This window comes from Sinocyclocheilus rhinocerous, unplaced genomic scaffold (assembly GCF_001515625.1).
Source record: "Sinocyclocheilus rhinocerous isolate Xijiao unplaced genomic scaffold, SAMN03320098_v1.1 scaffold285, whole genome shotgun sequence".
Taxonomy (NCBI): Eukaryota; Metazoa; Chordata; class Actinopteri; order Cypriniformes; family Cyprinidae; genus Sinocyclocheilus; species Sinocyclocheilus rhinocerous.
Genome location: NW_015630288.1, coordinates 457,019 through 484,904, shown reverse-complemented (window position 1 = coordinate 484,904; position 27,886 = coordinate 457,019). Strand labels below are relative to the sequence as shown.

Below are 27,886 nucleotides of genomic sequence, written 5' to 3'. Positions count from 1 at the left end.
AAAAAATTCCTGAAATTTTTAAAAAAAAAAAAAAAAAAAAAAAAAAACACCGATAGAGTTTCGAGAGAATAAGGTAAAAAGCAATACAAAACCAGTAATGTACCGGTTATGTTGTGCTCTCTATGCTCTCTAACTGAATGCAATGTTATAATAGGCCTAGTTATTTAATAATAACTTTAACAGCATCTAACTCTCTTGAGTGCACTCATTTATTTAGCCTATACATAATAATAATAATAATAGCTATTATTATTATTATTATTATTATTATTATTATTATTATTATTATTATTATTATTATTATTATTATTATTATTATTATTATTATTATTATTATTATTATTATTATTATTATTATTATTATTATTATACATTTAAGTTACATATGCATTTAGAAGAAGCTTTTATCCAGCACGACTTACAAAAGAGGAACAAATGACTCCAAAGTCAGTCACAATGCCAGGTTTATTATACAATAATAATCAAGTGCTAAGATTATCACAAAGATTGTGATGCACATCTTTCTTATTAAACCGTTGCATTCCACCTCGTACCGTTACAATTGATAAAGAATCACTTAAGACTATTTGCTGTAGGCCTATTTCACATAATAATATGCAATAAAACAATATACAATATGATTTGTTAACATGTAGGCTACCTAGGAGCTTACTGCATGAATCCGTGAGTACAGTTTACAAACCCGAGGGAACGGATTGCGAAAGCGTGCGCACGGATTATGAATTTGTGGGTACGGATTCAAAAATCGAAGGTACGGTTTACAAAATCTGAGCGCACGGATTGGAAATTCGTGAGTACGGTTTATTAATCCGTGGGCACGATTTGTTAAACCGAGGGAACAGTTTAAGAATTCGTGAGTACGGTTTATAAACTGAGGGGACGGATTGCAAAACCATCGCCACGGATTGTTTTTTTTTCTCCTACAGGTGACTTCCCGGGCTCCGTACTATTCTTCTTTTTATTAGGCTATTATTATTTATTTTAGGCTATAAAACACAGGCGGCGGTGTTTTATCCTATTGGTGATTAATATAAAATAAACGCTAAAAAGAAGACTATTTTGTGAGTGCGGATCATGGTATCATAGGCTACTATGGAAAATAATGTTTAATAAACACAATAGGCTACTATGCATCCCGCACCGTGGTTGAATCTGCCGGTGGGGGCGGGGCCACAAATCCATGAGTTTGCATTTACAAACCCGAGGGAACGGATTGCGAAAGCGTGCGCACGGATTATGAATTTGTGGGTACGGATTCAAAAATCTAAGGTACGGTTTACAAAATCTGAGCGCACGGATTGGAAATTCGTGGGTACGGTTTATTAATCCGTGGGCGCGATTTGTTAAACCGAGGGAACAGTTTAAGAATTAGTGAGTACGGTTTATAAACTGAGGGGACGGATTGCAAAACCGTCGCCACGGATTGTTTTTTTTTCTCCTACAGGTGACTTCCCGGGCTCCGTAATTTACCTATAGCAACTAATGAAACAAAACTCTCACACGTTCATAGAAAATACTTCCCTGTTGAAAAATAAGATGGATAAGACATGAACTAGGTTACTTTTTTTTTATCAATTATAAAATGAATGGGATTTTGACTTCTGTAACCTACCAGCATAGTTTACCCCAAAAAAATGAATATTACATCATCATTTATTCATTCCCATGTTGTTCCAAACCTGTATGACTTTATTTCTTAATATATTCGAAAAATGTCCGGTAAATACTTTTATAAACACTTACTATAATCTAAGTGCATTTGTAATAGTTTAACCAGAGGCGGACAGTAACTAAGTACATTTACTTGAGTATTGTACTTAAGTACACTTTTTGAGTATCTGTACTTTACTTGAGTATTATTTTTTTCTGGGAACTTATGACTTTAACTTCACTACATTTGAAAGACAAATATTGTACTTTTCACTCCACTACATTTCTATCAAGATCCTCAAAGTAGAAAGTCGTTTGAAAGCTTTGAAAGTCAGTGGGTGATTTCTTTCTTCTCTAAAATGTGACTTGCTTTTTTTCAGACAGTTTATCAGTAATCACTCTTGTAGGGCTACATGAAGTGATTTCCCAGCATTTTTTGAACACTGACCAGTTGCAAATGTGATATTTATTTACAACAATTCAATAATAAGAAGTTAAAATTGTGGTATATATTAGACAATATTGTCTGATTTTGCTAAATTGCGTACGTGAAAATATTACCTATAAAGCCACAGAAGAACTGTTGTGCATCTCCTAATAAAACACAATAGGTGTTGGACTTGAAGCAGCATTGCAGACCGTTCTGTGTGTGACATCAAAGTACGCTGCTAAGCATCACACCATGTATTGTGGTGAGAAAGTAGTCATCTGCAGAAAGCCATCAGAAGCATCTGAAACAGAAAGTGCTTAGAAGCACAAAACTTCATCTGTAAATCTGTTATATCACTTAGAGATTTACATGATTAAAAAATGTTAAATACTATATACATTATTAGGATTTTTGTTAGGTGCAGAGCCGGACAGAAACTAAGTACATACTTGAGTATTGTACTTAAGTACACTTTTTGAGTATCTGTACTTTACTTGAGTATTATTTTTTCTGGGAACTTATGACTTTAACTTCACTACATTTGAAAGACAAATATTGTACTTTTCACTCCACTACATTTCTATCAAGGTCCTCGAAGTAGAAAGTCGTTACTCTGTAGCAGCTTTGAAAGTCAGTGGGTGGTTTTTTTCTTCTCTAAAACGTGACTTTCTTTTTTTCAGACATTTTATCAGTAATCACTCTTGTAGGGCTACATGAAGTGATTTCCCAGCATTTTTTGAACACTGACCAGTTCCATATGTGATATTTATTTACAACAATTCAATAATGAGAAGTTAATATTGTGGTATATATTAGACACAATATTGTCTGATTTTGCTAAATTGTGTATGTGAAAATATTATCTATAAAGCCACAGAAGAACTGTTGTGCATCTCCTAATAAAACACAAGTACCACGAGAGCGGATTAGACAGCATTTTTACAATTTTTGTTTTGATGTCAAATAAGTCTTGCTGTTTTGCTTTTTTGTTAAAGCAGTGTTTCTGTTGTAAAGTTATACAGCTACAGTTGTGTTGCTGGGTTTTTTAAGCAGGTTTGATTTTTTTTTCTTCCTTATCAGTCTGTATTTACAGGATTTCACTGTCCACTCTGTTCAAATGTGGATGAATGGCTACACATAGATGTGTGCACACACTGTCAGAGCTGTTTGAGATCACTACCATCCTGCTTTTGTGGGGGTGGGTAGGGGTGTTAATTTTCCCCATAGGTTTTTAACATTCTAAAAGCTCTTTATTCCAAATATACTACAAGCTAGTCAGTGTATTCAGTAGGTGTAATGTATTCTAAGTTGCTTCAGAAGTATTGCAAGTACTACGTACAATAATAAAACAGTGCATTGACATAAAAAAATGAAATTTACTTTTGGTATTTCAATACTTTTAAAAGCAAGTACTTCTGTACTTTTACTTCAGTAAAAATCTGTCTTTACAACTTTTACTTGTAATGGAGTAATATTTGACAAGCAGTATCTGTACTTTCACTCAAGTAATGGAGTTGAGTACTTTGTCCGCCTCTGAGTTTAACACTATTAAGAAACCAAGTGTATCTTTGTTAGAGTGCAATATTATCTTGAGTTGAACGTGTGAAGAAAGCAAAGTCAGGTTGAATAGGAGTTTATTGATGTAACCATTCCTATCACAGTAGTTCGCAAATTTACTTGCATTTATGCTAAAGATAAACTTAATCCTTTTTGAAAATGACCCTTTTTTGAAAATAAATGAATAAAGTAATGAATCAATTAATTAATTGTATACGAATACTATATATACTTTTTTAATACAAAAACTAGCTAACCCCTTTAAAGCTGGACCTCCATGAATTATTGACCACGTCAGTTTTCCAGCCATACAAAATGTGTATCACAAAACAAAATGTATGAACATTCTGTAAAATCTGTTACATAAAAGAAAAAACATATGGGTTTGGAAAGACATGAGGGTGAATACAAATGTTTCACTTTTTGAGTGAATTAACCCTTAAATGTAATTTTTGTTTTGAAATATAAATGTGCTGAACACGCATACATGAAGGAGTATTCATGGGTTTGTTTGTGTGTTTCTCATGGTACCTGTGGACAGGGTGATGGCACTGAGCTTCACTCTATACAGGTTACTCCGCACTCTCCACTGTTGCATCATGGGGTATCCTGTGGCTTCACTGAACTGAGCGTCTCCTGTAACACAGACACACATGAATGCCCTACTTCTGCAACTTTATTAATAGCTACATTTCAGACATTAACAGCTTCCCATGAGACACAAAGAGGTCTTACTCAAGGAGATGCTTATTGGCCTGAACAACTGAATTCTCCACTGAGCCCTTTTGGGGAAAATGAAGTATTCTTGATTGCATTGAATGTGCACTTGTAGTGTACTTCAAATTTTAAAAGTATATTTAAAAATGTACTTGTGGATAATATAATAATGAAATAAAAGGTCACTTAAGTGTATTTAAAGAGACGTTTTCGTGACACATACTTGTAAAGTATTAACATACTTAAAAAAAAAAAGTGCACTGTCATATATAATGTCAAATTAAAAGTTGTACTTTTAAAGTACATTTTAAATCATATTTTAATCATCTTCTGTTGTGCTTTAAAGTGGTAAACTGTACATACGATTATCAATAATAGTGCACCTTCATATTTTAATGCACTTTTCTCTAGGGTAAATGAGCAACATTGTTATAATACTAGGCACATTCTTAAGGATATTACATTGTTGTTTTAAAACTATGTATGGTCGTAGTTCTTTTAAATATTCGGAGGCATAAGTGTGGAACAAGTTACCTCTGGATACTAAAGGTATTTCGAATATAGTTAGTTTTAGCTTAAAAGCTAAAAGTTGGCTCTTAAGTAGACAGTTTTGTTGATGAATTTCTATTATATACATTGTTATTTGTGATTGTAAATTTTCCATAAATTTGGAATTGTACTGTAATCTTTGTATTTATAATGCAATGCCAGTGTACCTGTTACCAGGAGTGGAGTTAGTGCTTAACATCAAGGACCACAATGGAAACATGTTTTTTAAACTTTGTGTTATCCTTGACGAATTGTGTATTCACTACTTTTCTGTCTATTAAAAGAAGAAAAAAGAAAGTACACTTATGTTGATGTGTTGACTAACACACTGCAGTGTGTTATTTGACATTACATTTAAAGTTAATACAGTACATTTAAAGTTTACTAAATTGCAACTTCATCACAAATTTGTAATCAGAAATTCTATAAATTTAAATAGATTAAAAACATGACATCCAAGTTTCATTACAAATTACATTAACGTATATTTTAGTTTACTATAAATGCTTGACAGTGCATTCAGCAAGGAAAACAGATGTAATAATTAAATTACATGCAGTATAACATTATACTTAAGTCCTACATAAGTGGGTCCAAAAACAAACAAAAAAAACCTTTACTGACCACTTTGGACCAATAGGTAACAAAGCCTTTGGTGCCAAGCCCTGCCTGTTTTCAATCAAGTTCTGCTTATCCTATTTGTACGTTGTGAGATGACAGCAGCACCCTCAAAACATCGCATCAGCCATATCATGCGTCTTTCTTCTCATGCTGACAGATGCACTAATGGTTTAAATCTCATTTGAACTGCTGCAGCAAAAACTGAGAGCCGTAATCAGTGTTAACAACTCTCCACTCTCACTCCTGGAAAAAAAGACAAGCTATTATTGAATTAGCCACTTGTAATTGGAGCCCACATGTGTGTGGAGTCCACATTAGAAAGAACTGAGTGAAAACGAATAAATGAAAAGACAGCTCTGAATTGGAGCTGTGATCAAAAGCGATATGAGGGAGAAATTAACGCTTTCTGCTCCGCTGGTTTCTCTGTCGAGCGGCCGTCCACTGAGCTGATGCTATGATTACTGTCAGTTCCTCATGTCATGTTCTATTTTTAAAGGGATGTATCATGAAAAGCAGGCTTTTTCTTGTTCTTTTGAACCCAGCAAAATTGTAAAGAATGAGAGAGAAGGACAAAATAATCCTTGCCCACGTCTCTCCCACCATTGTCACATCTGTGTTTCTAAACTCTTTTCCAATCTTTTCTGTGCAAATCAGTGTTGAATAAATTACAACAAACCAGAAGCCAGGACTCAAACTGTCTATTTTAAGATTCATATAATTAATCACATACTTGAGGCTTGCTTGTATTTCATAAAATCTAGACATACCTGTACCAACCCTGTATGAATAAGTAGGCCTAATTCAAACACAAGGAGTCACAGACATCTTCTGTTAATAACTGCATCTCAAACATTGTTTATAAAAATTAACTAGCTTCTAACATTATAAGTGGACCTAAGAGAAAAGACTGCGGAAGTGTAAATAGGACGCCTTTAAAGCAAAAACCCTCAGAGGACAAGAGAAAATGAGATGACAGTTCACTAAAGGCACACCTTAAGGAAAATGTGCTTTTCATTATTTCCGTAGTGTATAATTAAAGGGTTTTAAAAATACTGAAAACATTTTTTTAACTTTAAAAATATTTAAAAATTCATTCATACTGTATTTAAAAAGCATATACATGTATGAGAAGTGCCTTTTAGTATTGATACAAACACTGAAATAATGTTTTGCATAATATCTAATTTTCAAAACAATCACTTCAGCTGCATTTGTACTATTTTCTGTTTATTTTGATAACTTTATTTTTTTCAATGAACATACTTGTGTGTGTGTGTGTGTGTGTGTGTGTGTGTATATATATATATATATATATTAAGATTCTGATATCTTTGAAGAAGATCCCATAATAATATGGCTTTACAGTTGTAACAAGTATTTATATATTTTTTTATAATAATTAATATCATATTTTTAAATATAATGTGTTCATTATAAACATAGTGACTATCACTGAGGTGGACACCCAATTTAATAAATTATATTAACCATCTGAATCTAACCAGTTATTAATTATGCTGTTAATTATTGTGCCTTTAGCACCAACAGCAGGGCAAATTCTTATGTCAAATACCATACTTTGACATAGTCTCCAGTTATTTTATGTATTTATGTATGTATTTATTTATTTAAATTAACTTGAACAAAACTGAAAATCTTTAACAAGAACATTGCCTTGTCAAATTAGAGTTGAACCCACTTCGCATTCAAGCCAAATTTCAATGTGCATAATGAAATGCTGTTTAGGGAAACTGCTGCTGAGAGTTTTTGTGCCATCTAGTGGTTTAGAGGAAAATCAAATCAAATGTGACGTTTACCCCGGTTGTCCTGTTATACCATATATGTAAGATTCACCTGAGAGCAGCTGCAGGTTGGGCAGAGGCTCTGACAGAACTCCTCGGCACTGCTCCTCCACCGGCAGAGGAATCACCATTAAACCATCGGCCAGCTGTGGAAAATCCTTGATGAAGTTATTATCCCTGAAATTCAAATATAAATGAGGATAAAACATCAGATAGATATTAGATAGTTGTGTTGCTTTTGAGTTTGGAATGGTGATACATATTTCTTATTAAAGCATCAAGTTGGCATGGAATATATAGAAGAGCTCTTCCATATTTTTAATAAGCATGCCTTTTTAAGACACAACTATGATTTACAACTAACTATTACTAATCAGATGCAGGTTGTGATGAGGAAGGAGTGTTCTCATTCTAGAGAGCATTTTACTGAAGAATAGCAGAGTGTGTGTGTGTGTGTGTGTGTGTGTGTGTGTAAGAAGTGATAAAAAAGGAGAAACAGCTGATAAAAACGAATTATCTGTGATTCAATTAAAATGACAGCAGAGTAAATGCCAGCATATTGTTATTCTCCTGTAATGGTATTTAAGCAATGTCTCTGTGCGTGTCTTATTGTAGTTATATTATACACTCTTTACTCAGCCCGTATAACTGAGAGACGTTTTGAAAGTGTCTTGTGATTGTGCTGGGATTTCCATGTTATTGGCAATATAATGAAGTGTTATTAGCCACCAATTAAAATCCCTCTTCAAACACTTCATCTCTTTAATTGAGCTTTCTCACTATGAAACATCAATAGCAAACACAACTTTCATTAGCGTCAGTCTGTAAATGACAGCTTTTATTGAATCATTCTCAAAACAGATAGTTCCGAAATTCCATAGCCACAGTAATATGCAGGGGTCACCGAGTCACTGGCCCTCCTGAAAACTGATTGGCCCCCGGTGAGCCCCTACCATTCTACATTCTTATCACTCACTAAATTATTTATTTTTGAAAAATCCATTGTCATTTGAAAAATTAACATTTCACTGATGCTTTAGAAGAGCTGGGAGACAGAACAGAGAGCAGCCAGAAAGTTGTCTATTTCTTTGTTATATTGTCAGTTTTTGCTATATTGTCTTTCATCTCTTTTGCTGAATGTTACAGATTCAGATATTGCAATCTATAACTTTTAATATTTTAATCTATAACTTTTGCTGAATATTATAGATTATATAAATCAGGGTTTTAACTTATTTTTTCAGTAAATGATATTTCACTTTAAACCTTAAGTGTTTCTGATCTACTCAACACACAGTTGAAATGTATGTGTACACACACACACACACACACACACACGCACACACACACGCACACACACACACACACACACATGCACACACGCACACGTGCACACGCACACACAGACACACTTCAATTGTGTTGTGCAGATCAGACACATCTTCTTTTATTAGAAAATTAAACAACATTTGATCAAAATTGCATTATATTTTAAACAACTAAGATCAAACTACATTTTATATATATAAAAAAATCACCTGTCAAGTTCCCAAATCTATTAGAGTCAGACTGGACTACAGGGACTCATCTCAAGATCGCTCATTTATTAGTAAAATTCTGAAAATGAATGAAGCCCCTATACTGACTTACTTCACTATCACTCATTTTCTGTGCTTCCATGAATTATTTTCTAATAGTAAAATGGTTAGATGGAAATTCATCACCTCATCAACTTTCAGGAGCTGATACTGCTTCTGCTGATGGTACTGTATGTCTGTTTTCTTTATTAATGTAACATTACTTACAGATGTCTTCAAAAACCTGTTGCTAATTGTGTGTCATTATGACAATGCAGGACCATAAAGTACAACTGAATGCACAACTGATTCCCATTTTTTATGCTTCTTCCCAGACATTTCTCAAACCAGAACTGAGGCACAAGTCCAGCCTCTTAACAAGGCTTTCCCCAAGACACAAACAGGCGACAGGAAGAAAATTTTCATTATTCTTGGCATAAGAACAATGTATAGATCGAGGACTCAGCTTTTTGATATGGTTGTGCTTCTGTTGAGAGCCACACAGAATATTTCTCAGGGTGGTTGTAAACAATCTCAGGTAGCAAACAACAAATATAACTTCATTGCTATTGTGCAAGCGAATGGGTTTTTGATATACACTAGCAGTGGGATCCAGAATGAAATATAGATTTTTTTGGCAGAAATGGTACAGACTGAAATCATAAAAGAGTTTAAATAAAGTGAAATGTTCAGTTGATGAAAGCAAATATGGTAACACTTTATTTCGATAGTCCACTTTAGACATTCTATTAACAGTAAGTAACTTTGCAACTACATGTCAACTAGCAGTTAGTAGAGTATTAGTAGACTGTCTGCTTAATATCTTCTAACACTTTCTTTGTCAACTTATTCTACTAACCCTAAACCTACCCTAACAGTCTACTCTGAGAGTTAGTAGACATGTAGTTGCAAATTATTGAGAAGTAGTTGACATGTAGTTACAAATTTACTTATAGTTAATAGAATGTCTAAAGTGGACTATCAAAATAAAGTGTAACCGCAAATATCTAAGGTAAAAAGAGCAGATTTCTTTAGACCAGTCATGTCAAACTCAGTTCCTGGAGGGCCACAGCCCTGCAGAGTTTAGTTCCATCCCTGCAAAGCACCATGTCGCGTTGATTTCATGTCACATTTTTATTGGTTGGTCAGTAAATGTGGATCGTAGCAGCAAACACACTGTCCCAGTGTTGCCAATTTAGCTACTTTGTAGCTAGATTTAGCGACTTCCCCGCCCCTTTTGAGACTTTTTTCAAAAGTTTAGGGACAAATATAGCAACTTCTTGGACAAACCGTATCTCATCTTGCCGACTGATCTACATTTACCTTTATATAGATCAGTGAATTTGCCATTATGATGTCATCTAGTGACATTTAGCTACCAGTTTTAGCTACTTTCAGTTGAAAGCAGTTGGCAACACTGCACTGTGCGATGATCGTGCTGTATCGTAGGCTATCTTTGGTCGCAAGACCGTGACAATGGCCGTCTTTGAACCTCCCTCACCCAGCCCGTTGCCATCTGACAGATGGGCTCCCAGCAGTACTTCATCATCTTCATGAGACTGTGGAGATTTTCAGTAGAAGAACAAGGCTTACTAGCACTACCTAATCAAGCTTTCATTGGTCTTCTGGTAACCTTCAACAAAATACTTCTACATTTCTAAATTCATGCTTCATTTGCCTTCATTGGACTTCATTGGAATCTTGTTGAAGCATTGCTTGCCATACAGGGATGAGTCTTTTTGAGGACATGTGGGGAAAAAGGTAGAATAAATGTAAAATGCCAAGTCAGTTTGGAAAAAGAGAGAGCAGAACCTGATCAGCAGTTATGTGGATCCATAATTGCTTCCTTAGTTGGCACACGTCAAGAGAACTTGGGTGACAAGGAAGCCTCAAAGAAGACACATATTATATCCAGTGATTGACTTATTCATGGATGAGCCACACAGACGTTTCTCTAACAGGAATGGTGAAATGATGCACAGAATCCAAGCACTTCACTCTAAACGCAGCACTTTCTCACATGCAAAACCAAATACTGAAGAGCCAAATATTGAAGATTTGAAAAACGTTGTTCATATCAGACCATAAGGGGTTTGAAAAGGAAAGGGAACATAAAGACTTCTCTCACTTAATTTGTAGTAGTTCTGGAGTAGTTCTGGAGTTTTTCAGGCTGTGTAAGATTGCCATTGTGAAACCTGTTAGTAGTGCTGCATGTGAATGTAGCTGATCAAAACCCATCTAAGAACAACAAAATGGAGAAAGCGACTGAGTCATGTTAAATGGTTTTGGTTTGGATCCAGACAACTTAAGAGCACAAGAAAATAGGGTTCGGCAACAAATAAAATAACATAAAATACATTTTCGACTACCTCTGGAAGTGGAAGAAAGCAGACAAGCACAACATGTTTTAAACTCAGTTTACACCTGCATTTGGCGTGGCCCACTTGTGATCGATTCAGTTAAAATGCTGTGAAGTTAAAAGCTGCTCAGCTTTTCAAAATGCATCTTGAGACTCCTGTGTTTTGTTTCACTCCACTGTGCTGGTGTTTTTTTTTTTAAACTGAATCTCACTGAACTTATGGATAAAGTCATGATCCTCATTCCAAGCATGATGTTATTTTTCCAAAGAGTCTCCAGGATGAAATGTGTAAACTTCAGTTTGATCATAAATTATTCCAGCAAACGTTCTGACTTGATTTGGACAACAAATTAGTGAATTGTTCTACTGAGAGTCCAAGGAAAGTGCAAAACCTCAATCAACCCTGTTGGGAAAAAAACGGAAAAAAAAAACATATGCTGGTTAGGTATGTTTTGAAGCACAGCTGCTGGTTTGAGCTGGTCCTTAGCTGAACATGAGCTGGTTTAAGCTGGTCCTAAGCTGGTTCTAAGCAACTAGCTCCTGCTCAGGACCAGCTTAGAACCAGCACCTGACCAGCTTAAACCAGCTCATGACCAGCTAAGGACCAGCATAAACCAGCTCAAACCAGCAGCCATGCTTCAAAACATACCTAACCAGCATATGCTGGATTTTTCAACAGGGAATAGAGTTCAGATGAGTCTTTTTTTTTTTTTTTACTTGACTGTCTAAATGTAGCATCTGTATAGTGTAGGGTTTTTCAACTCAAAAAAGGGAAATATTTATGACTAATTATAACTGGTTATGATTAATAATAAATATTTAGATTATATCTTCGAATTAACTGTAGCAGAATCAATATTACAATTATTTGATCTGTCCGTCCACCGAGCAGACAATATAATCATTTATCAATTCAAGGAACGATTATTTTCCTGGCCAAGGAAGAATAAACTGTCCTTCTTTATGCAGTGCTAGCAGTAATTTAGCAAATGTAGCAAGGGTTCAAACATTCATTGACTTCGAATTGTGAGCAGCAAACAGAGACAATCAGTTGTGAATATAAGGGATTTAATAAATGAAACTATATCTAACATATAACTAACTAAGCAAAACACATATATACAGAATGAAGCAAAGTAAGAAAAAGAGAGAGGAAAGAAAAGAATGGCAGTATTTCACATCACTTAACCACAGAATTGTGAGCAGCAACAGAGGCAATCAGTTGTGAATATAAGGGATTTAATAAATGAAACTATATCTAACATATAACTAACTAAGCAAAACACATATATACAGAATGAAGCAAAGTAAGAAAAAGAGAGAGGAAAGAAAAGAATGGCAGTATTTCACATCACTTAACCACAACCTTTGAAAATCATCAAAGAATCAAAAATCACCTTAAAAAGGGGCTGAAACTTAAAGACGCATCTAAATAATTGTAAGCGGTTGCTTGCATTGGTTTCGATTTGCTGAAACAAGAATCCTGATGCGGTAGACACCGGAGGTCTTTGATGAGTAAAACCCCAAAGATCATGCATGATTCTACGCAGATGCTACAATAGTGACACTGATGTAGTATCAGATGCCTTTGAGTGAGAACAGATTGTTTGTTTCAATCATAACAGCCAACTTTTAAGGCAAACTGCTGCATCTGCTGTCCATCTTTGATCTTTTATCTATTACAATCAATAGTTCAGGAATCCTAAACACATTAATCTAATTAAATACTGATTAATTGTTACTGCAAGTAACATTAAAAAGTTAAAAAGTATGTTGTATTACAGAAAATGATTTACAATTGCCTGTTTTTTTTTCTTTAAAAACATGAAATTGACTTTTATTTCTCTGCCTTTGACATTACAGCATATATAATTTTCCCATGACTCTAGAATAATTAGTCAGTTGGCATTTAAGTGAATAAAAAAAGAAAGAAAAAAATATATTATATTATATTTATAGAGTCTCGCAGCAATGCAAACTAACCAGATGATGTCACACTATTTTTTTAAGATGACCTGTAACTATATTTGATCCTTTTCTCTATCTCATTCTGTTTCTTTCTTTCTTTTTTTGCCTTTCAAAATGTTTTTCATTAGATTGGAGTCTAAACCACAAGAGTCAGTTGGAGTCAATCAGGACACGCTTTACTGGAAGAGCGGAGCAGAAACTCAAGGGCAGAACAGAGAGAGAGAGACAACAGTATAAAGATTACTCACTCGCTCTCACACAAATCTATTGATTACCAAATTAAATCACCCTGAATCTGACCCGTGGAGAGCCAGTCACCTTAACGGATGTTCACAAATAAAAGTTGGAGAGTATGGATTTTTCTCCTAAATAAGACTCTGTCCTTGTCGCCAGAGTAAGCCTTGTTATTAATTATTTTGTTCACACTAAGTGGAGCCCGTGTTTCTAATTCTGCTGCAGAGCGACAGGTTTCACTGAGCAGGCAAAGTCTCTAATCTGCTCAATTTATTTAGACTAAACAATAAATGACAGCTAATTTCAATAACCTATTTATTGTTATTATTTAAAGTCAATTTATAATGTTATTCAGAAGCAAAGATGCAGAAAAATAAATAAAACAAGAATGCATCTTTTGGACCATTAGGATTTGCTTTTCCATCAAAAAATATTTTCATTACTTTTTTTGTTTTTTTGTGATTCTCATTACTTTCTGTGATGATTCTCATTAGAGTCTTATTACTGTCAAACAATTAAGATGAACTGGAACTAATCATGTAGGAATATAATGTAGCAATTTCCTCCTCTTTCTGTGTTTTTCAGTCTGACAAATAGGCTTTGAAACACCTGAGATGCTGGTAAACCTGAGACGCCAACAGTCACACACTGTTGATTGATTGATTGATTGATTGATTGATTTAATTAATTGTGCTCTTACATCTCATCATGAATTCATGGGTGATAAAACAATTTTCTTCTGATGCTCTTACTAGAAGATTCTCTCATCTTTTATTTGTTTGCTTGACTGAGAGACTGACTACTCAATATAGACTTTAAGATTCATAGAAAAAATGAATTCCACTGCCTTACACCTACTGAATTCCCTGTGTATGGTTTTAAATCCAGTAATGTCATATTATAAATAATCACATAAATTCAAATCATTTATATCCTATACAAATAATTCCTTATCCAAGAAATCATAACTAATGATAACATCATAAATTAATTCATCAAAAGTTCTCGATCATACAGTAACAAAACATTAGGCTTTTTTTTTTTTACATAAACATGGTACGATTAAATGGACATTTGCATAGTGCTATTTTTGAAAACTGGCTCACTCTCAGGCCATCCAAGATGCAGATGAGTTTTGGAGAAATTTACCATCACTAGCTCACCAATGGATTTTCTGCAGTGAATAGGTGCCTTTAGAATAAGAGCCCAAACAGTATGTTTGTATAAGAAACAAATCCATAAAGACATTTTTTTTTTAAAACTTCAAACCATCCCTTCCAGCTAAAATAAATAATCAATAATAATGCTTTCTCCAGTGAAAAAGTCCATCCCCTGTTGTCCTCTCACATCAAAATCGACTCGTATTTGTTTAGAGCTGTTTTGGACTGTTTTGGCTTGTAAACGGTGTTTGATCTGTGCATATGTCACTCCTGATTCAGACGAGATGACTTTTTCAGTGAAAATAAAAAAGCAATATTATGGACTCGTTTAGCTGGAAGCAATGGTTTGAAGTTAAAAACATTATAATGATGGATTAGTTTCTTAAAAACAAACAGCTTTTGGCTTCACCAGATGTTAATGTCATTTTCATTTTTTTGGTGAACTATTCCTTTAAGGGGGAAAAAAGACGTGACACACTAGTGAATAGGAAAGCCCTTTTCTTTGATTTGATTGTCCATCTCAACCATATTGACGTTGACAAGCACTGTTTTGTCTTTCTTATAACACACAGTGGTGCATAATGGAGTGCAGCAGAACAGCATCAAGAATATCACATTTTGGTAGAGACAATTTGGCCAAATTTGATTACTGTGGGGAGTATCAATGTATATGGTGGTGCTTTTAGTAATGAGTAAGGTACAAAGCTCTGACTGCAAAGAGAGGGGAAAATGCAATGGGTTGATCTCATGAAGACATGCTATTTTTTTACACCAAATCAAAAACAAGAAAAATAGGACTGTTTTAAACCATTACGATATATACGAAATAAATCACCCACATGGGAAATAACGAAAGTGTCAGTCCTGTGAGGCTAAGGAGTGGTATAATTCTCACAATCAAGTCCAGCAGACAGTGTATTTGTTGATGCAGGTACTACTCAAACGTAACACAACAAAAAGATGTGTGTCTGTAATACATGTTATATTCAGGACTCAAGAGTCTTCATTAGAACATCCTTCTCCTGGTTTGCAATACTCTGGGCTGTTGCACAGTTTGGCCTGCAGTAGATTTGCTGTTCTAATTGTGAGCTGTCCAGCAGAAAATATATAAGGATAACAACTGTATACAAGTCTGAGTGAACTGGAAGAAACATTCAGCTTTGCAACAACCATAAACCTGCCAATTCTTATCTAATAAATAGAAAACTCTATTCTGCAAATTACAAACATAGAGTGTTTATATGTTTACATATACACTGCAATTCATATTCATATTTATACTTCCATATTCAACCTATGCTACTTTCCTAAAGCAAAAAAATGTGTATAATAAACAAGTTTACATTTCTCAGCCTACACATACAGTATAAAGGACTGTAAGGCAAAATACCTAATGCCTTAGGCATATTTACTAACAGTGAAATATGTGCAATTTTAAAAACATATATATATATATATATATATATTTCACATTTGGCTTGACAAACCAAAAAAAAAAAAAAATCTATGATTTGTTGCTTTGCGTGTTCATGACTATAATGAGCTGTAGAATGAGCTGGAGTCCATGTAAACACAGTATCTTGATAAATTGTGAGTGAGCATTGATAAATTCACAGTAAGGTTGCCATCAAAATATGGCTCTTCCTTGCTGAAGAATATGAATAACTAATCCAGTTTTACCTGTACATTTAGTCAGCTGATTAAATTAACATTAATATCTTCTGATGGAAGATATCTATTAATGCAACTGGATCTAACAAGAAAACAATATATATCGCTGCAGACTCTTACAAACATTATGTACACATTTTTCACATTCCTTGATGGTGTCCATGCTCATATCTACCACTAGAGGGATGACTTCATCTGCACAAATCAACAGAGGCACCACCAGTGTTTTCAGACCTTTTTCTCAGAGTTTCTGACCATCTTCCGGTTCAGTACACGGCTGTTTTCAATCAAGGTAAATAGTTGTTATTGAAATGACAAATGTATACTTGTTCACTATTAGAAAACATACATTAGGCTTTATGACAAACCAGACATGCATTCTGGTTGTGAAATGCATCAGTGAAATGCAATGATGTGTAGTAATTGTCATAAGCATGACATTTCATATATGAACAATTTCAGATGTCATCATTTGTTCTGAGCCGCCTGCTCGACTGACACTTCAGAAGAGACTCGGATGATTTCAATACAAACTATAAATACAAATATAGACCAACAATAATAAGAAAAGAAAACTTACAGTAAGTGTAATGCAAACTTAACTTTTCAACTTGCAGGGATATTTATAGTAGATTAGGTGTATGAACAAGCTTTGTAACTTTACTTTTTACCGTTTTCTTTTTATATTTTTGTTTGTTTGCCTGGTTCCTGCAATTCCATTCATTCTCTCAATTTGAACATAAAGTTCAGGCTTTTTGTGTGTTGTCCAAGTGGAGTAAGTATAACAAAACCATGGTTAATTTACCTAATTGTAGTATTCATTTCTTTAGATGTAACCTACGAAAAAAGTATTGTGCACCTAATGTAATTCCTGTACTGACCTGTAGTCAGTTATCTGATATTCCTAATTTTGGTTGTTTTTCCTCATACAATCCAGTGTAACTCACTCCTCCACTAAATAATGACACATTTGTGAATCTGCCCACCTCGCCTGCTTGCCTCCTGCTTACACATGATGAGAAAAATCATGAAAAAATATGTGAAAAATTGAGACAAATGAATCATGCCTGCTCCTGAAGCATTTCTCTGGCTGTATTCACATATATCCTAATACTACGCAACTTGCTCTTGTATTTTGAGTTGCGGTGGGAGTTATACGATACAAAAGCTATAAATAAAGAAACACTCTTTAGTCCATCTGTCTGTAAAAGTGATGCATTCATTCTCTCAGTCTATAAAAATGTACATCCCACTTAATTTTACAAACCATCAAAAAGACAGTTTGTGTCATTCTTCTGGGAGACTGAAAGACTGATGCAACTCAGACGTGAAATAACATAATACAAAAACAGCATGTGGATACAGATGTCTAAAGACGTGTGCACGGTTTTCAAAATCGCTGTCCTGTTCAATAGGATGCATAGCTGTAATGTAAGATACCAGTGTAGCTTTAAACGTGGCACTGGCAAGGCCAAGGTCATGGGTTTGATTGACTCCCATGGGAATGCATGAACTGATAAAAAAATTTAAATGCATTCATATATTCTATAGTGTGCATGTCAGACGAATGCATTCTGTGCTGGAGCTGTCATAGCATTGTTGGGTTTGTGTATGAGTGAATGCATGGACAGATAGTAACTGGAAAATTGCTGGTTTGAGTCTCTGTTGCAATGCTTGAAGACATTGCTTGTTTGAATGAGAATCACAACCAGTCTGACACAATGATGTTGGTTCAACCAGTGGTATGAGTTTGGTGACAGAACTACCCATTTGTCCTGACAGAACACAGGGAGTGTTCATGAAATATCTCAGAAAACAGTCCTTTTTTTAGTTTGGAAATCATCCACTCAACATTTAACCTCGGGTTGCTCCAGGGGGATCGTCACTGTAACTGTACTGTAAGTTGCTTTGCATAACAGTGATGGATGGTGGTGTGGCAACTTAATCTTGGGGGATTGTTCCTGAAATATGCACACTTGTCTCTTAGGATAAAATGGTCAAAAACGACTGCTTATTACATGGATGGGTGAATGGTAACCCAGGCCACTAGTGACATTAAAATCACATATAAAAAATAAATTAAAAATTAAAATTAAATAAAAAAAGTATTCCTTACCTTTATGGTTACAGGGACAGATGATCAGTTTACCCACATAATACATTCAAACGTGTATACTATTTTCGCATCCCAGGTTAATTTGGATCCAAATAATCATTATTTTATTAAACAGTAATAGCATATTATGTTGTATCTGATCAGCTGCTTATCATTAATACGTGATTGTGAAAATAATTAAACGTTTTGAATGTTACCATGTTATTACCACTGCATTTACCTCTTTTTTATTTATTATAAAAGAGAAATTCTTTAAATAAATAACACATGAGCCACACACACACACACACACACACATACAAAATAATGTTTAATTTTCTGAAATTTATAAGAACATATAATCATCAGAATTAATGCTTATTATTGCTAAAAAACAGTCCAAATTTATGAAATACATATTTATTTCTAAACAATATATTATTATTATTATTATTGTTATTATTATTATTATTATTATTATAATTCATTAATTAATTATTGCATAAACCTTCACTTTAAGATGTTAAAATTATCAATTTTTACGCTGCAATGGTTTGTCAATGGGGGTACATATTTAGTCCCGAATGTGTGTGAGATATGTGGAAAATGCTAAACATCTTTAAAAAAAAAATAATAATAATGAAACTAATACAATTTCACTGATTTTGCAAAAAGTATTTTTGACAGATGTTTAAAGATGTTTATTTTGACTGTCTAAAAGCAGTCTTAAAGCATTTGCAAAGTTTTGTTCCCTTCAAGGAGCTAAAAAATGCTTCAGTAAATGTGTTTTTATCTGACATTTGCACTCACTGGACATTTGACTTTGTAAATGTTGGAAAAATGTACAAGATGTGATGTAATATCATTTTGTAGACACGTCGCCACAGGCACCTTTTTCCAACGAGCCTGGGTCGGTGAATAGACGTAAGAATGACCAACAGTGTGATTGTGAAAAGCATCTACAAATGACTAAAAATGGTCTACACTGCATATAATAAGACCAAATAGTCACATACGTGCACCACTCAAAGTCTGACTGGTGCTGAAGATACAACATGTCCTTTTATCGCTTTGACAGCCAATTATTGGCAGGGACATGTCCGGTTGGTCTGCCGTATTGTCAGAGACAAGTCGTGAATGAAGTGTTTGAGCTCATCTGAGTGCCTCGGGTTGAGGTACAGAACAGATGGGCTTCCCCCTGGGCGTGTCATTTTTTTAAAAGAACAGTGTGGAGATTTTATTGCCTTTATCTACTATTGCTTTATAGGGCTATATTTTTCTAACTTGAGAAACCAGTATGTATCGCTTCTCAGTGGCACATTAAAATTAACACATTTGCTGACACCATTAAAAATTAAGGGGAAAAAAGGGTTTCATTGACCGACTCCAAGTCAGTTTTTAATTTGTGATACTGTCGAATAACTCATACAACTAACAATTCACATATTGTCTATATTTATATATATATATATAAAATAAACATTTATATTTAATTAGGTATATAATTAAACTGTTGACCAAAAACGTGTCCCTAACAACACAATCTCAGGGAAATTCATAAATATTTTACATTTTGCCAAATTGGTGGCTAATTCTTATGACTTCGTATGATCTAATTGTTCATAAGATCTGCTTACAGTATGTTCCATTGATACCAGAAAAATGTATTTGTTTGTTAGTTTGTTTGTAAAAGCACATACAATTGTTTACAACACCTATTTAAAAAATGGTTATATATTGGTTTTGGTTCTCAATACTAAACGTTCATCAAGGATAATAACCATTTTTGCCAACCACAACAGCATTGCATTAATGGAAAATCAGATCTTTTTACTGACTTGGATCTTTGAATCTTGTTTAACAAAATGAATTGTTCTTTATTAAAGTCACGTTGTTCATTTGATAGTTAAATTAGAATGTTGCATTTTCAATAGCCAATTTCCCTGAACACTTCTGATGCAAATTTTGATTATATTCCAAATAAATGATGATCATGCAGTCAAAGATAAATTATTTGAAATTATTAGTTCACCACTTGACCTCTGGTCCGAGTTTTCAGTTTTTCTTCAAAGTGAAACCAACTAAAAATGAAATTAAATAATACAATTTCTTTCTTGTTCTGTGATCCTCTTGCCAGTCTTTAAAGGGTTAGTTCACCCAAAAATGAAAATTCTGTCATTAATTACTCACCCTCATGTCGTTCCAAACCCGTAAGACCTTCGTTCATCTTCAGAACACAAATCAAAAAAGATATTTTTGATGAAATTTGAGAGCTCTCAGACCCTGCATAGACAGCAACGCAACTGCAATGTTCCCAGGTCCAGAAACGTAGCAAGGACATTGGTAAAACAGTCCATGTAACAACAATGGCTCAACTTCAATTTTGTGAAGCTACGAGAATACTTTTTATGCGCAAAGAATCAGCGTTCAAAAATATATCAATATATCAAAAATATCTTAATTTGTGTTCCAAAGATGAATGAAGGTCTTATTGGTTTGGAACGACGTTAGGGTGAGTAATTAATGACAGAATTTTCATTTTGGGGTGAACTATCCCTCTAAAACACACAATAAGTGCCTGTTCTGTTGCATCTCCTGTAGCATCTGTCTCATTCAGCCCTTGAGATTACTTCTTCAGGCTTAAAGTAAGTCCTTAAAACAGAGATTTATGAGGATGAGCATGTGAGTAATAATCTTGATCTTGAGTTTTAATATCTGTTCTTTAAATGCATATGTAATGAGAGAGTGCTGGCAACATTGATAAAGCAGCAATGTCACCCTGGAGCACAACTAAGCAGCCAGGCACTGCAGACTCAACACTTTATCATCTTCATAAAGAAAAGAAGGAAAAAAAACTGCACTGAATTACAAATTATAGAGTTATTAGTTACACTGGAGGCGCGAGCAGTAATTTATATGCCGCTCAGACAACAGCACTCTGTTTACAGAGTGCGGAAGCTTTGGATCTGCTGTTTATCGAGGCATAATGGAATGGGAATGCAAACAGATTATATGCTGATTATGCACTGGGCTTTAATGGCTGGGATTTGTTTTAAAATCTCTATAGTGGCTTCTCAAATAAAAACACACTGAGAAACATTCCATGACTGACTGCTGTTCAGTCAGTTTGACTGGGACTGAGAACCGTACGTGAGATGAATTTATGAATTGAATTCATTCTCAATTAAAGATGAGTGGCAGAACAGTGCAGGGTCTTATAGGGTGCGTTTCCACATACAAAGAATGGCAAGCAACACTTTTAATTAAATATGACATTTTGAAGTAGACAAATGTAAACAGTATTTTCTTGTTCACTGTTTCTGTTACACTTCATTTTAAGGTATCATTGTTACAGTGTAATTATACATTTAAGTACTGAGTAATATTAATTAACTACATGTACTTACTATATGGTTAGGATTAGGGTTTGGTTTAGGGTTACTTGCATGTAACTATGCATAATTAATTGTTATTATAATAGTAAGTACATGTAACGTGTTCTAGCCGATAAAATATTTAAGCCAAGTCAGATTTATTTGTATAGTGCTTTTCACAATACACATTGTTTCAAAGCAGCTTTACAGAGAGTTGCACACACAAAACCCTGTTGGGAAACTTATTTTCATAGTCTAAAGTTAGAACAGTGTCTTTAAGGTTTATACATTATTCACTTTCCAGACCACATCTAAAGCAACTTGGGCATTGTGTTGAATCCAGGCATGAAGCCAAATGCTTGCACTATCACCCTCACATTCATGTCTACAGTACCTTGCATACTGTCTAGCAGCTTGAGATACTTATGTGTAATATCTGAGTTTGTATGTACAGTTTGATCAATAAACAATATGCTATTCTCAGAAATGCTATGGACAGGATTGTGTAATAAAAGTATACATGTGGAGAGCTGTCGTGTCTGGGTGACTTTTTTTTATTTTTCTGTCTCAGCTTCACAGACATATAAAATGTCAACATAATAATTAGCATTAGATAGATTTAAAGGGCATGGTGTTTTTCATGGTATTTTCAGGGCCACCTGTCACATGGGAAAGTTGTCACATATGCACACTTGTGTTCTCTTGCAATGCTGTACAAAAATGAAGTGTGGATTTACAGTATATTCCTGCACTGTAAAACATGATCTTGCTTTGAAGTTGCCTGCACTTATTTCCCAAAATCAATCTGAAGATTGCAGTCAATACAACTGGAAATATTGAGAGTTACTGAAGCTTTCATTGATTCAATTACTAAACACACACACACACACACACACACACACACAAACTATTGACTATGGGAAAATTACAAATTGAATTTATTTTTGCACAATTTGCCTAATTTGCTTATTATAAACCATTTCCACCCATAAATGTACATAATGTAGTTTTCAGAATTATTAGATGGTTAGTTTTATTCACTAATGCTTACCAGTATTTTAAATAAATAAATACATAAATAAATAAAGGGATACAATTTTGGTTGATACAAAAATTGACCATTTGGAACTTATTGATTGACTGATTGACTGATGGACGGATTTTTTTATTTTGATGTTACAGTCTTTGTGGAGATTCAGAATTGTTGTCAATTATCACATTTTATGTTCACTTTTACCAATTGTATTCCAAATGTTCAGTTTTTTATTACACTCTGCATTTCTTAGCAGGACTAAAAGCTGTAGTGGCACTATTGAAATAACTGGTCAATTTTGGTTTTACATTAAATGCTAATCATTCAATATTTATTCAATAATGTTCACTGAAGTGTTAAACGTCAACTTTATTTAATTGTACAATCAAAGCTCTATTTTTAAAACATATCATACAATGCAATGATGTTTGAGAGATGAACAAATAAATATTCCTCAAAAGCCTGATGAATCCCATCTGATACACTTGAACATGGTTTTTCAAAAAAATTGATGTATGGATCAAGTAAACATATGTTGCTTCAGCCTAGTAAGTGTTCATCTTGAAATATTTCTAACAATATACAACTTATGCTTACTTTATAAAAATCTGTAAAAATTTTAAAGCGAACCCCTATCATCTTTCTTTCACCTCTCCTCCCTTCTCTAATTTTTCTCTCCTCTCCTGACTGCCTCTGTCTCCTCCTTCCTCTTCATCTGACCATCCATTCACAGTTGGAGGGCAGTGGAGCAGGACAGAGGGACAGTGGCCGCTCGCTCCTCACACCAGCATGTGTCAGCCGGCCTATAAAACATTACAGCACCGCGCCACATGCAGCACTCCGGCTCTTTAGCTTGTAAACACGTCATTAAATAATGAATCGTGAGTTAACAAGGATATAAAGCACTGACGGCCTGACATGTTCCTGTCACTTTCGCTGTGGCTGTTTAGTTACATGAAACATTTTTGACTTCGTCTCACCAAAAGGGGTCACTGCTTAGTCGACTTTTGAGTTTCTACGGCCTCAGCAGAGACCCAACCACTCACAATAAAAAGCTTTTGGGCAGGTATATTGTAAGAAATTAGATTAGAAATTAGAAGTTACGCAACCTGGAACTTCAAATGAATGTGTATACAAAGCTGCTTGGGTGAAGTGGCTCTGAACACTAACCCTATGTCACACGGCATTCAGAAGGCATCAAAACATGAGTTTTCCAGGTCGGGCAGCCTAATACACATGCTGCTCAAGTGTTTGGATGTCTGTGTGTTGTACTGCTTGATCAGTAAGAATGAGTGAGATGTATGGGTGAAATGTAGCCATGGTATTGTCTCTTTCTGCTTTTAAGATGCTGTTTTAATGCAAATGTCAATATGAATCTGTGAATGAATGAATCAAAAAATATTGTGTGTGATATTAGCAGGCAGACATTTTATAATAGAATAAGGACATCTTTATGTGCTATTTCATAATTACTTCTACTGTGTTTAAAATATGATTACAGTGTGTTGCTGAATGTACTGACAAGCATTTATGGTAAACTAAAATATACTTGTGTCATTTCTATTGAATCTTTTATGTCATGTATTTAAATATATTTGTAATTATACATTTGTAATAATGAAGTTGAAACTTAGTGCATCTACTGTATAGGTAATATAAAATATCAAACTACAGTTAAAATTATAATCAAGTTTTTTTTGTAAAAACATGCTTTAGTATGTTAGTCAACATCAAAATAGGTGTACTTCTTTCATGCATAAAAAAAAGAGATAATACCATTATTACAAAGTTTACTTTTTACCAGTGTATTAAATGTGTCAAGAAACAGTCACAAAAATGTCTAATTCATTACTCTTATTTATTTATTTATTTATTTAATAGAAGTACAGTACAAGTGCACATTCAGTAAAATTATGTGCACTTCTTTTTCCACAAGGGTAGTTTTACAATTAAGTGAAGACAGGGTTAATTTTGTTACCATTTTGGCATGTGCTATACAATGCAATGCTTCTGTTATTAACAAAACAGCAGTTAATTAAGAAATATCTAATACGTTTTTGAAATGTTTCAAACAAAATGGGTTAAATCTGTTTTTAGTGAACACACGATCATTGGTACCCACATAAGGACTCCTCTGCACTCCTGCACATATGACGGTTCATTTACATAGCATTCTCATTTGCTTTTCAGTCACATATTGATTTAGTGCTTCCTGGAGGCTTAGGCATTTTCTATTATTTCACCTTGCTACCAACAGTCTATTTACAAGGAGTCTCGGACCTGTCGGTGATACAAATTCTGCACAAATAGGCTTTAGAATTAAAGGGACATAGTTTACCCAAAAATGAAAATTCTGTCATGAATTACTCATCATCATGTCATTCCAAAACCCGTAAGACCTTCGTTCATCTTTGGAACACAAATTAAGATATTTGTGATGAAATCAAAAAAGCTCTCTGACCCTGCATATACAGCGAGATGACTGAAATGTTCCCAGACCCAGAAACAGAGTAAGGACATTGTTAAAATAGTCCATGTGGCATCAATGTTTCAACCATAATTTTTACGAAGCTACGCAAATACTTTTTGTGTGTAAACAAAACCAAAATAACAACTTTATTCAACAATTCTTCTCCTCCGCATCACCCTGGCACCATTTTGGAGAGTAAAATTACGGTTGAACCACTGATGTCACAACTTCTGCTGTAAACTGAAATACAATAGGTATTTCACTACAAAACACTATTTACCCAGTTCACACTCATTACCCCATTTCATTTTAATCCTGTCATTTTCAGGTATTTTAATTAAAAAAGGTAAAGAAAGGAAAAGTTGTACTGAGAAACTGTAAAGTCTGAAAAAAAAAATCATAAAACATGGGCTAACAAAAAAGTGATCAGTATCTCATTCTCTGTGGCAACACAGGAATATAAATACATAAAATATATAACCAAACCACAAAGCAGTAATTATAGACCTACTTTGTTGTACAGGCTGTACATTTACTGTATCACTTAAGTGTCCGTATGTCGAGAATGGAGGGTTATTGAAACAACAGAAGTTGTAATAAAGCTGGACATGATATATTATTGATCCATATCTGACACACAGCAGACATTAGCAATGTGTTGATGAGAACACTGGATTATGCTGTATATAGATTACCAGAACATAACAACAGAAGGTCGTTTGAGCAGTTCAGCTGATTGTTATGTTGTCCAGTGCTCAATGGAAAATTCTCATTCTGTTCTCATACTGGCAACTTTACTTTTAAAAATAAAAGTTCCAAAAGGGGGTTTTCGCAGTGATGCCATAGAACAGGGTTCCTCAAATTTTGCCTGAATGGTATATTCTTTTGTTGAATCCATCTGTTCACATTACTTTAACATTTTTTTTTTTTTTTTTTTTTTTTTTTTTTTTTTTTTTTTTTTTTTTTTTTTACACCACATTATCCATGATGCTGTAAAGAAAATTCAACCAATCAAAGAGTTGCAGTGAGCAAATCCCACCAAAAGAGCTCTTTAGCTCCTCCCACTCCCATGGAGCACAGCAAATGATGTAATCGAGTCGGTCCACCCACTCTCTCCAAGTACGTAAATATTTGTATGCATATTTTGCAATAAATGTAAACTATATTGTTTATATGGATATAAAGAACAACTTAAAATTAAGAGGTTTATATTTTTCACCATCTTATTTCATTCAATTACGTCATTTGCAATGCTTCATGGGATTGTAGTTATTTTCCTCATTAAAGTTTGTTATGTGATTCAGCTCTATGGGATTCAGCTCTGCCCCTATGGGAAAAATCAATGGGTAAAACAAATAAATAAAATACTTCGGGAACCAATGCCGCTGAAAAAGTGGGCACTGATGCACTCTATAAAAATATGGTATCACTTTAGATTGGGAAACACTATTCACTATTGATTATATGTTAATTAGCTTACATATTACTAGCATATTGGTTGTTTATTACTTATAAAGCACATATTTATGCATGAGCATTTTCTAGATCCCTTAACAACCCAATACCTAAACACAGCTACTTCAACAACTACCTTACTTACAATCAAAAAGCAGCAAATAGGACTTTACTGAGGGAAAACTCGTTATTAAAGTTAAACGACTGTGATGAAAAAAAAAAAAAAATTAAAATCTAACAGTAACAGTAAACGATACATTTACCTCAACGTTTGGAGCTCAAAAATGAATAAAAATACACAAAGTCTTGTTAACCAACAGGTGGGACTAGTAAACCTAAATAATTCAGGATGTCAACAGTATTACGTTATCTCTGTACACAAAGTGCATGTGGGAAGATACAGTTATTGTCTCTGGTTATGAATACATGTGGTATACAGTTTAGTAATACACATGGGGTCCAAAAGTCTGAGGCCGCACTGAAAATCTGTCATTCAAATTTTAATTGGAAGTATACAGAATATTTTAGGTTTCATCACTAACCTGTGGAGTTCATGCCCGCTTGAAAATGTTACGATAAAATAATTAGTAATACAATTTAATAGAGGGAGAGAGAGAGAGAGAGAGAGAGAGAGAGAGAGAGAGAGAGATTACGGATATGAATTATGTGGGTTTTAAGAATTGTGTGGTTTAATAGTGAATGTATTCCTTAATCTAATGTGCTACCAAAAACTTTATTTTCCAGAATGTAAATATATTGTACCATAATATTGTTTCTTTCTTTCTTTTTTGTTATTTATTCATAAGGTACTGTATATTGTTGAACATATTTAGGCTAATATAAAATAAACTCCATTTTCCACAGCTCTAGAAAGAACTGGATTAGTCCTCAGGTTAACGCGCTCAGCAACGCTAAGATATTAAATCTGTGCTTATCTATCCACGGGACATGTCTCCCTCCAGGCCAGCATGGGTAAAACTGCCCCTACATCAGGTAAAATTAGACCCATTACGCCAGGCTTAAAATGTGATTGCTTGTGGTTTCCAGACAGGATGCTGCATCTGTCCTCAAACTCGCTTTGGTCTGGAAACAATCGTGGTGCTTAAAGGAAATAATTGTCACTCACTGTATAATTAACTTTCT

The 27,886-nt window shown here is 34.2% G+C and overlaps 1 protein-coding gene across 1 annotated transcript in view; it reads right to left on the bottom strand.

Moving 5' to 3' along the window:
* Positions 1-27,886, bottom strand: part of astn2 (astrotactin 2) — a 539,680-nt gene that overhangs the window by 129,251 nt on the left and 382,543 nt on the right. The window contains exons 14-15 of the mRNA XM_016552240.1: positions 7,400-7,524; positions 4,190-4,294 (exon numbers count right to left, since the gene is read on the bottom strand). Of these exons, the coding sequence (XP_016407726.1) occupies positions 4,190-4,294; positions 7,400-7,524 (230 nt within the window). The remainder of the gene's footprint in view (positions 1-4,189; positions 4,295-7,399; positions 7,525-27,886) is intronic.